The 12,584-nt window shown below is 34.4% G+C and overlaps 2 protein-coding genes across 4 annotated transcripts in view; one reads left to right on the forward strand and one right to left on the reverse strand.

Moving 5' to 3' along the window:
- The window catches only part of LOC123564663 (zinc finger protein OZF-like), a 229,379-nt gene that overhangs the window by 65,085 nt on the left and 151,710 nt on the right, over positions 1 to 12,584 (reverse strand). The window lies entirely within an intron of this gene.
- Positions 1 to 12,584, forward strand: part of LOC123564652 (neurotrypsin-like) — a 36,575-nt gene that overhangs the window by 7,342 nt on the left and 16,649 nt on the right. The window contains exons 5-8 of the mRNA XM_045358389.2: positions 215 to 424; positions 3,951 to 4,088; positions 6,249 to 6,387; positions 11,742 to 11,947. Of these exons, the coding sequence (XP_045214324.2) occupies positions 215 to 424; positions 3,951 to 4,088; positions 6,249 to 6,387; positions 11,742 to 11,947 (693 nt within the window). The remainder of the gene's footprint in view (positions 1 to 214; positions 425 to 3,950; positions 4,089 to 6,248; positions 6,388 to 11,741; positions 11,948 to 12,584) is intronic.

A 12,584-nucleotide genomic window follows, 5' to 3' on the forward strand; every position in this document is an offset into this window, starting at 1 on the left:
CCTTATAATAATCCATTTCAGCATTTCAGTGGTAAACAATTAATAATATAAATTTGAATAGGCAAGCAGAAAAACAGGATTCGGCATGAACCTGTAATTTTGAATTACTAAATCAATCTAACGTCCGTTGTTTCCACTTTGGATACATAGAGCTATTTAGATTGCGAATAGCTATATAGAGTACATTAGCATGTATTGTAAATTTACTCTGAAGGCTGGAGAGGCGAAATAAAATACGACGATCCGAGTGACGGAATTGACGAGAACTGCATATATCTGCGCAGTAGATATATTCACCCTGTGTATGAGAACGAAGCCAATCTTGACATTTTCTACTGGAGTGATGATGTTTGTCTGAGTACAAAAACACGTCTAGAGGGCGGATTTAGATACTTGTGTGAAAAACCAAAGAAAATTTCAAAAGGTACTGAATTAGCATTATCTTTGAAATATGTACATGTGATCGAACGTGCACAAACCACTTTCTTCAAAAATAATTTTGTTTTGTTCAAACTATTTCCATCAAATTAGTATTTAAAAGTAGGATAGATATAAACGCTTTTTTTTCATTAAGGAAAATAGAATTCATTTAAGTTACCGGCCCCTATTCCACGAAAGTAATAAATAGCTTTCAAATTATATTTTGTTATACATGTTATAAAGTCGCATGATGACAAAATCAAGATTATTTTTGAGTTCAATAATGCTTAGTAAATGAAATATTTCAGTACAAAGTGTAAACTTCTTTTTTATTATAAATGTACGCATAACACTTACCTTTCTTCAAAACATATTTTGTTTTGCTCAGGCTATTCCCATCAAATTATGATTTCAAAGTACGATAGATAAACGGGTTTTGTTTTGTTTATTTAGGAAGATATGCAACGACTGTCAGTTTAACTAACAAGTGTACCTATATTCTGCACCAGTATTGGCTTATTCTCTAGAAATAACTGACAAGTTCCCCATATGTGCAAATGACTTCCGACATACTGTTTTCTGTTAAATTGTCACGGGAACAATTACAGCGTACCGGAAGATAAAACACGCGGCCTCTGGATTCACTGTTAAGTGCTCTAGCTGGCAGCTGCTCTACATTTTGCACTTTTTTTGTTCATCATTACATAAATGTTATCGATTTAATTTGGTTTAAGCGGTCTTGATGGTGGTAAAAACCGGTTTTATTGTTAAAATCTACTAAAAATAAAATAAAAAAAGAGATTTTTGTGCCCTGTGCACCCCCCGCCAATATTTATTTTTGTTCTTGGTAGGGGGTCACTTAGAGTTGCCCTTGTCCGTCCGTCCGAATTTGTGTTATTCATATCTCAAAAAATATCTGACCCAGAGTCATCGGACCTCACATGATTATTATTCAGCACGGGAAGCAGTGCACCAGGCATTTTAAAATTCGGATATCACCCAGTCAGATCAGAGTTATGCCCCTTGACTTAGTCTAAAATATGCATAAATAGGGCCTAAGTTTGTGTTGTATGTATCTCAAAAAGTATTTGACCCTGTATTATGAAACATTACAGGAATATTATTTAGCAGGTGAAGTTGTGCATCTAGGGTTTTGTTAGAGATATCACTCAGTCAGACCAGAGATAGGGACATGAAACATCATAGGAATATTATTCAGCATGTGAAGTTGTGCACATGGGATTTTGTTCTGGATATTTATCAGTCAGACCAGAGTTATGGACCTTGATTGTCAAAAATATATGCATAAATGGGATAAAAGTTTGTGTTACTTGTATCCCTAAAAGTATTTGAGATAGAGTTATAAAACATTAGGGAATTGTTATATAGCATGTGAAGTTGCGCACCTGGTGTTCTGTTTGCGATTCATTCAGCCGGATTGGAGTTATTGTCCTTGACGTACTGAAAAATACACATAAAGTACATGTGTTGCATATATCTTAAAAAATTCTGCTAGTGTCATGAAATCATGTAGGAATATTATCCAGCATGTGAATTTGTGCACCTGATTTTTTTTGGATTTTTTTTATTTTGCTTGACCAGAGTTATGGCCCTTGACTTTGTCAAGAAATAAAAGTTTGTGATGCATGTATGTAAAATATACTTGACCTAGAGCTATAAAACATTAGAGGATTGTTTTATAGCCTATGAAGTTTTGCATCAGGTGTTCTCTTTGAGATTTTACTCGGCTAGGCCAGAGTGTTGGCTTTCACTTAGTGAACAATTCACATAAGTTTCTTAAGTTTGTGTTGCAAACATTTTAAAACTATTAAACCTTGAGTCATAAAACCAAGTACAGTGATAGGACAGGAGTAGGGGAACCATGCTGAACAGACGTTAAAGACACGAAATTGGTAATTTCTTCGACATTTTCGTGTTATTATGCGTGAAACCTCACTGCGCAGAGGGCCAAACTTGTGCGTAATTCGGGGCAAAAAAATGTGTTTGTTGTTTTGATTTCAATCAAAGTCTTTAATTTTTCTCGATGTTGAAATAGAACTTAGTGTTGTTTTTGTCTGCGCTTTTTATAGAACGGTATCAGGTCATGCGTATTTAATGAAATTAGTCCGGCAACATACAGTACAAAAGGTACAATACGGATTTTTTCTGCATTTTCGTACTTACTTGTGAAATACAAGCCGTAGTTTTGACAGAATTTATGAAAGTAATATAGTAAATGTATTTATTGAACAGGCATCTGAAATTACAAGATGCATTTTTTCGTAGAGGACATAAACGAAGACAAACTTAATATATCAAATCATTTTTATACGCCCGTTTGAAAAACGGGACGTATTATGGGAACGCCCCTGGCGGGCGGGCGGGCGGCGTCCACAGACTTTGTCCGGAGCATTTCTTCTACATGCATGGAGGGATTTTGATGAAACTTGGCACAGTTGTTCACCATCATGAGACGGAGTGTCATGCGCAAGAACCAGGTCCCTAGGTCTAAGGTCAAGGTCACACTTAGAGGTCAAAGGATACAAGAAAGAAAACTTTGTCCGGAGCATATCTTCTTCATACATGGAGGAATTTTGATATAACTTGCCACAAATGTTCACCACCACGAGGAGGAGTGTCGTGCGCAAGAACCAGGTCCCTAGGTCTAAGGTCAAGGTCACACTTAGAGGTCAAAGGATACAATAATGAAAACCTTGTCCGGAGCATTTCTTCTTCATGCATAGAGGGATTTTGATATAACTTGGCACAAATGTTCACCACCACGAGACGGAGTGTCATGCGCAAGAACCAGGTCCCTAGATTTAAGGTCAAGGTCATACTTAGAGGCCAAAGGTCAGATACAAGAATGACTTTGTCTGAAGCATTTCTTCTTCATGCATATAGGGATTTTGATGTAACTTGGCACAATTATACACCATCATGAGACGAAGTGTCATGCGCAGTTCCCTTCTTTAGAATTACTTCCCTTTGTTTTTACTATAAATAGCTTATATTGTAACTTTTTCACTACTAGTCGTAGGGAAAAATCGAGACCACTTTTCTGTAGTACAACATGCATGCTACATCCAGTTATGAGGTGTATTTTTACCAATCTCTACCTGGTAAAGATTTTTGTGTGGACTTACAATTTTTTTTGGATTTCTTTTTTTTTTTTTTTTTTTAAGATTAACTTCCCTTAGTTGTTATTATAAATAACTTATATTGTAACTTTTTTATAATTGACCGTAGGGAAAAAACAAGACCACTTTTCTGTGGTACAACATAGATGTTACTTTCAAATTTTAGGTGTATTTTAAGGTATCTCTACCTGGTAAGGAGTTTTTTGTGGACTTAGAAAAACAAAAGACTTACAATGATTACTAAACAACCAAAAAATAAAATTCCATTTGCAAATACAGGTGCTAGACTAAAAAAAATTGTTGCGACGGGCGTATATTGTGACATTCTGGCACTCTTGTTTAAAGACTATGATTGGTGTTATAATAGAGCCAAGTCTTCCTTCTTAACAGATGTTGTAAGATGTGCTGATAGTCAGTTTACATGTGGCTCCGGTTTGTGTCTCCTTGCTTCATCTGTATGTGATGGCGTCTGCCATTGTTACCCAGACTGTGAAGACGAAAGGAAATATGGACCATTAAGATGTAACTGTAAGTTCGAAAAACATCTATGTATCATTGGTGTTCTGTTCTTACTTTGCTGATATAATTACTTTTACTGGTGTCATGATACAGATAAGTCATTCTGTAAATGGTTGATGACAAAAAGAGCTTTTATGGTTTTACTATTTCCTAAGACAGGTGGGACTTATAGAGGCGTATTGTTGTAAGAGATGCAAATTATAAAATAAACATTAAACATGATCTTGAGTACTCTATGGGGCATGGTGATGATATTTTAGGTAGTTCTGTACGTCCGAATAAAATAATTTCCAGAATATAAATTTTAACTTTATCTGTCTTTTTAAAGCATCATAGTAATTATAAGTTGTACCTACATATTTTCTAGTGTATGACCAAAAAGATGTATTATCCAATGGTCACAGAGAACCCAGGATGTCAAGCTGAGGTTGATTGATATATAAGTTTCGTAAGCCGTTATCTACGAAAGACCCGTGGTGACATTTCAACTTCATTATTTCACGCTTTCTGCTTCATGATTTCACGATTTCCACTTCATGAATTCACGATTTCTACTTCCTGATTTCACGATTTCCACTTCACGAATTCACGATTTCACGATAAAACTTCAAGAATTCACGATTTCACGAATTCACGATTTCATGATTTCATATCAGTACAATTTTAACTTCTCGCGACTTTATTAGTCACATGACTAATGTATGACGTAGAAAATCGAGGCGGATATTCGTTACATGTAAGGTGGCGTGTTATATATCTGCACAACCAGGTTTAGGTACTGAAAGTGGAAACTGGCCGAAAATGCCTCAACTGATGAGGAAATAGACTTACAAATAATACTTGAGTTTTAGAAAGCATTATTGCTTTAAACGTGAAATTGATCCAGTCCCTTTTTTTCGGTTTTAGAATCTTTGTTAGATATTAACTGAAAAGCGAGGCAACTTATTCACATGTAAGCTATTTCCACCTGCTGTGTAAATGGTATGCAAACTGAGGTGATCAAGAGTACGGCCTTACCACGAGGCCCGTTTAAAACGTAAAAATGCGGCTTAGACGTTTTACTACGTTACAGGCGTGGAAAGGATATACATACAAAATATAAATTTAATCCATGTAAACATTCTTTTTTTAAATGAACGGAAACTAATGTGTCTATGGACGGAAAGACGGATTCCAAAATAACGGAAAGACGGACGGACAACTGCAAGGCTTAATGCCTCGTCGCAATAAATGGCGGGGGCATAATAAACATACTCATTTTGGAATTGTCTAAAAAAGTTTAGCTACTTGGGCATCTTATTGTATTCATACATCTATTAGTGCTGAAAGTATCCAATACTGTGTTGGTACAGGCACCAATATCCCTCCCCAACCTCCACACAGACGTATGCAGGAGTATAAACTCATCCTCGGTAACCCAGGCCATTCATTACGTATACACTTCATTGCAACTGAATGGAGAGTTACGGCATGGATTGGCTAACTGGAAATAGTGAAATCAAGAAATCATGAAATCGTGAAGTTTAATGGTGAAATCGTGAATTCGTGAAGTGGAAATCGCGAAATCATGAAATCGTGAAGTTTAATCGTGAATTCGTGAAATCAAGAAATCGTGAAATCGTGAAGTTTAATGGTGAAATCGTGAAACTGAGAACTCAAGAAATCGTGAAATCGTGAAGTTTAATGGTGAAATCGTGAAATCGTAAATTCATGAAATCGTGATTTCGTGAAGTTTTATCGTGAAATCGTAATTCGTGAAATCGTGAATTCGTGAAGAGGAAATCGTGAAGTGTTATGGTGAAATTGTGATTTCGTGAAGTTTTTGAGTGAAATCGTGAATTCGTGAAGTGGAAATCGTGAAATCGTGAAGTGGAAATCGTGAAATCAGGAAGTAGAAATCGTGAATTCGTGAATTCATTAAGTGGAAATCGTGAAATCACGAAGCAGAAAGCATGAAATAATGAAGTTGAAATGTCACCACGGGTCTTTCGTCACCACGGGTCTTTCGTGGTTATCCAGATAATTGACTTTAAAGCATGACTCCGGGTTTATCAAACATATAGAACTATTTTAAACTACCTTAAGTGTCAAGAAAGCCATAGTTACGTTTATTATTTCAACATTATTTTAACTTTACAATGTCGCTAACTGAAGTATTCTGTTTTATAGATGCGACAATTTCGCTTGTGAATGGGACTGAAAGTGAAGGTCGTTTAGAAGTCACAATAAATGGACAAAGAGGGGTAGTTTGTGATGACTCATTTGATGATAACGCAGCTAAGATCTATTGCAATGTTCTTGATTTCAAGTAAGATTACAGTAATAACAAATTAATTGGAAGGAAATAATCATTCAGGATAAATTTGTATAACAAAGATAAAGCATCAATGGAAAACGAAACCTTTTTAAAACAAAATGTTGTTAAATCACATTCTGATGAAAAAAATATGTCAAGAAAAAACAATGAATAAGACTCTCTCTTGTGGTTGAAGGAAATAAAAAATAAGAAAAGCCTAGATTCAGACAGTTCAAATATAGAGATTTATAGTTTTAATTTGGAAATATATTAAAAGTTATCTTGTTAATTAACGTAAATTAAGTACTCCCTCCGATATGATTATTAAAAAAAAATCATAAAACGAAACATAAAATACAACTTAATTTGAATGTATCGAAAGCCGTTCTATTTCTTAATGCGCATTTATACTCGTCAGTTTTAACGTATTAATTTCGACTTTCGTTTGGCATATCGATGACACGTCTTTGTTTCTTATTGTTCATATTTCAGAAATGATACATATGCTCTAGCCTGACATTTTCTAACATTTTTCTACCGGCAAATTGACAGAGTTGATAATGTCAAAAACTCGACGAGTGCCAGTTAACACTAATTAGCGCAAATACAGCATAAATATTATGTTTGATTTTCTTCTGACAAAGAACGAATTATCAACGACTGCCCTTGCAACGTATGTTCCTACATTTCCTGTACACAAAAGTTCGGATAAATATATAATTAAATCACTAGTACTTAGGAGGAGTGATTTAAGTGTTCTGTTCCGAGAGACTGCACTGAAACAGTTCATATACATGTATAAACGACATATAATAATACACTGGTATGGAGTAAAATGTAACTATCAAGTATAATTAATCGTGGAATAATATATATAGGGTTTCCTGAATGTTCTTATACGAAACCTTGTAAAAAATTTCAATATAACAACTGAAGAAGATTATTAAAGCATTGCATGTTTTAACAAGACTGTGTTGGTGTTTGAATTTAAATCTGTTAGATATTCTATACACTATTCTGTAACCACAACTAAGGTTATTTTGCGTTTTATACTTCCAACATGCAGCCTTCGATAAACAATTAAGCACAACAGCAGTGCTGAAGTGCCACTATGTTGCGGCCGTAAAAAGTCACCCTGTACCTCGACTCAGTTTTTGATCCTTTCTATATTTGTGCATTAAAGAGTTCCGATAAAACCTGTGCTAGGGGGACGTGAAAGTTTTTGCACTTTTCTTTACCTATCATGAACAGACACAATCGAACAGTCTTCTAACATTGTACTACGTTGCGTGCTATGGTTCCAAAGACTATCTATAAATATTTTATTATAGTAACAGAATACAAAAGTTTAAATAAACACCAAACTGACTGAAGACGTTGGAAGAATATCGTAATTGAACAAGTAAACAAAATAGATGCAAGTGGTGTTATCTTTTTTTCTTATTTTCGAAAGCACTTGATGGCACATACCGTTTGAACATGTTTAAATATTTAAAATAATTTAGTTTCGGAATATTCATTTTGAATTCGGTAGAATTATATCATCATAATGCGAACAGTTATATTATATTTCTAATGATGGCATATTCGACTTCTATAACGTAAAAAGAGACAATCCTTTGATGACCCTTTAATAAGTAAACTATGTTTATTCAAACTGTAGCATTTGGCCAAAAACAGGACCGCCAGGTGCAGTGGCTGATTTTCTATATAAGGCTTCTGTGACAGTATACAGTTTTAAAATTTTCATGTCAGCAATCGCTTGCAAGATTGTAAGTTAAAATGACAGGAATGTTTCATGGGTGACAATCTACCAACATTCTTAAATTTATATCAAGTCTTCAAAACACATGTCCGCCTGTGGACTGGAACCTTTCATTTTCCCTACAAGTTTAAAATGGAAACTTTACGAGTCTTATTACACGATACGATTTCAAAACAATTTCGCACAAATGTGTTTTAGGTTACCCACTACAAAGAGTCATATTAAAAACCAAGCTAGACGTGATTAAAAAAATTAGAAAAATCTTCAATCAACATCTTCGACTTATCTGCTAGTCAAAGTTTTAGATAAGTTACTACATTGTTCATAAATAAAATTAAGCCACCGACATTCAAATTCCCCAATTGTGTTTTTGCAAAATTTTAATGATGCGGGTTGAGACATGCTATTTGCTATTTGCTACAATTTATGCTAGTTATCAATTGTTAATCGTTTTTTTCCAGTTTTTATTTGGCGATCGTTCATTTGCTAAATGTCATTTGCAGATTACTTATTTGCTACGTTTCATTTTCTAAATGCCATTGGGAGATTACTTATTTGCTAAATGCGCTTTTTCAGTTGCCGTTTGCTCATTTGCAAAATGCCATTTGCCATGACACGAAACAGACTTTATAAAATTTTGACCTCCAAGATTGATCTTGACGTTTGAAGTATTGGCCATGTTCTTGCATGTGTCACGTCATCGAACTGTGGTATTAAACATTTATACGAAGTAATACCCTTAATATATAACAGAGGTATAGAGTTGATAACCTAAACGCTTGACCATAACCGTTGAGCTAACTTCTGTTTCGTGTCATAGCATATGACAAGTTGCAAGTTGTATGACGACTTTCCATCATTTAATGGTGGAGTAAGACTCCAGGCCCAACCCCCCTGAGCATTATTTCAGACACGGACGAGTACCTAGGTAGAACAACCGACCTTTCGATGGCTTCCACACATAGAAGAAAAATTCATATCACCCTCTCACTATAAGATTTTGTATTAATATTATCATTATAATAAATCGATGTTGATCAAATGCAAACGTATCTGATCGGTACTTTTATTTAACTGTAGCTACCGAGGATGTATAGTATTAACCATAGGAGGAGCTAAAACGCAGCATATTAAGTACATCATCATACAAGTTATTTCAGAATCACATCTATTAGAAGCGAAGAACACAGCGAGCGAACTACTTTATTTTATTCTTTCTAAAGTCAAAATATTATGGAAAAATGCTTCTCCTTAATGCCCGGGATGAGCTATTGTGATCATCCGTTCGTTCAAGTGACATCTCCGCTGAAGCTGAAACTGTTTGGTGGAAGTTGATGACACTTGGCCTAGAGGTTACTTGTATGTTACATTCCATGCAGAATTCTGGTTTACTTGACAAACAGAAGTTTTAAAAATCTTTTCCTCCAAAAGCGCACAATCTAGATCTTAAATATTCGTTATGTAGCATCGTCTAGTGATTCTTTACCAACTTTATTCAAGCCATGACCCGGGATTTATTTTTTTCCATAGCCTTATATAAGAAAAATTTACAAATCCTCTTCTCTACAACCGTAAGACTCAGACCTTAAATATTTGGCATGTAAAATTGTGCAGTGATCTACAATCATGTTTCTTCAAATCATGCCCCTTGTGTCAAAATTGGTCCCGCCTTTTGGTTACTTGTTTTCCATAGATTTATATATGAAAAACTTAGAAAAATATTCTTTTCTAAAACACCAAGTTTAGATATTTGGCATGTAGCATTTTGAATTGGTCATCTACCAATTTTATTCAATTGGGTTCACTTTGTTTAAAAAAGTTATGTAGGATACATCTTCTTGACTAAAACCGTAATGTCCAAAAATATTTTGCGCGTAGCATTATGTAGTTGTTCTCTATCAAGTTTGTTCAAGTCTGATGTCAAATTTGATCCCACCAATGGGGTTCACCTGTATTACATCGACTTATATAGGAAAAACTTTAAATGTTAGAGAGCTAAGACATTTTGCATGTGCTGTTGTAAAAAGATCCTTTTCCAATCAAGTACCAGTTAGAATCAGATAAGCGATATGGGACCATCCTCTTGTATTCTATGGAAACGAGTTACTTACAAGCTATACTCGCTATGCATTTATTATATTTTAACCTTAGCAAAAAACTATCTGACTATGTTGACTAGGTTTGAGTGAAAATGAAATAAGCAACACCACAAGCATACATGCAACTTCATTTTATAGCCGCTATAGATAATGTAAGAGGCTCGGATCGTTTATTTTTTAATTAAACGCGTTTATATCTTTAAAGTTCATGCTGCATGCGTTAAAGTTTTATAGATGTATGTATAGAAAGATAGCATTTTACATAGAATGGAAGCGCAGCATTCTTTTGCACACATAAAGAAAAGGAAGAATTTGAAACTAGTATTAAGAATCGATATAGACTTCCGATGATATATACCTAAATATTTCCCCTAATTTATTTGTTTTTCCTTGTTGTAATACCGGTATGTATATTTGTTTCAGTTTGTGCAGTTGTCAATCATCTATACATTCATATAAACCCTGCTTTGAGGGGTTTTTTTTCGGGTGGCTGCGTCCTTTGTCGCTTTGTTTTTACAGCTCTCAAAGACTAAAGTTTTAAAAACCGAATAGGCTACGATTTGATAAAGTCCAAATCTTGAAAAAGAGACTTGGTGTTGCCTGTCGTATCAAGGTTGGTTTGATATTCGAACAAAATATAATTGTAGACACAGAAATAATGTAAGAGTCATAGTGTTTCTCCCCTATGCAATAATGTCAGTATTAACATTTCGGATAGGAGTACCCAAATACCAGTGAAATGATTTACAGTTTGACATTACTCACTTAAAAAAAGAGAAAATTAGGATCAACTTCTCATTTTCAAGAAAAAAAATCACGTTTAATCTAAACCAAAGAAATATACATAATGAGAGTGAAATACTGCGATCGTAAGAGCGAGTCGCAAACAATGTCGGAGATGAAACCATTTAGCGGTCTGTGGATTTTAGATTAATTCTTTTTTACGTATACACTATAACTCACATACATGAATACGATTTGTATTGTTTATGCTTATATCAACCACACTTTGTTACAGTTATCATGTCAGCTTTTAAAAAAGTGCATTTTTACCCTTAATATCACAGTCAATAGTGGTGTTTATACATTATACACATTTATATTGTTTTCTATCAAAATATTTAGTCCTTTAACCATTAATCTGTGAAAAATATTTTTTATTCCGTATTTAAAAAACCTGCAATCTCAGTGCACCGTACAAATAGCCGCCCCAATAAAGGACCATCTTGAAAAATTACGATTTCGCAATATAATAATATATAATATATAATTGTATAATAATGAAAACATGTAGTTTATGTCAAGCAAGCACTTACGATAGTATTGCTGTTTACAGAGCGGCTTCAAAAGAGACATTTTATTTCGAACGAATAAATAAATATTTTAACCAGAACAAACTACAATGACATAAAATATTAGATATACTAAGTGATTTTACTAGATTTTAATTTTCTTTTTTGATAAATTTACGACACAACGCATATTGTCTACACACATTACAGGTATGGACAGGCAATAACAGGCAGCGCATTTGGAGAAGGGTCTGCTCCAATAGTTTTAGACGATATCAAATGTACGGGAACCGAGTCCTCTACATGGAAATGTAGAAAAAGTGAGTTTGGTACCCATGACTGCGATAGGTCAGAAATTGTTGGAATAAAATGCAGCAATGTGATGCTAAAAGAAACGTCCGCGCAGCCCCAATGTGGTGAGTTTGAGCTTTAGTTATAATTCTTTGGTTGTATTTTAAACTCAATTTAATGAGTAAGTTTTGCTATGTATTGGAATAGCAAGTTTCTAGGGTGTCTATATAGCTTATTGCGAAACAGAAGAAGACGGTTAAAACAAAATACTAGATTGCTTTTATCTATACTGTTGTATTCATGAGGAAACATGTGAACGCCAAGAAGAAGAAGAAGATGAGAAAACATAAGCAGAACTTTCAATCATGAACAACTTTCTGACTGATAACGCCTACATGTATGACCCAGTAAACAGTAAATCGGTACTTTAAGAGAAAACATAGTTTCAGACGTTTCTCAAAGATTTTAATGAGTGTATCACAATAAATGGGGTCGTACTTAAAGGAAATTCTTCCTGTGTTTTATTGGTCAAATCAGTTTTAGTGCGTGTGTTCGTGTGCGTGTGATTTTTCCCACTTATCTGATGAAACTTCTGAATGATATAATATGTCTGCACAATTATTTTGTTCAAGCATTTAATAACCTTTTTAATATTCTTTGAACAATATTCAAGTATGGCATTGATTTAAAAGTGGCAGCGGACAGATTCGTAGTTTTTCTGACATTGATATGATAGGCATTTATATTCAATTGGTTATTTGT

This window comes from Mercenaria mercenaria, chromosome 2, assembly GCF_021730395.1.
Source record: "Mercenaria mercenaria strain notata chromosome 2, MADL_Memer_1, whole genome shotgun sequence".
In the NCBI taxonomy this organism is placed as follows: Eukaryota; Metazoa; Mollusca; class Bivalvia; order Venerida; family Veneridae; genus Mercenaria; species Mercenaria mercenaria.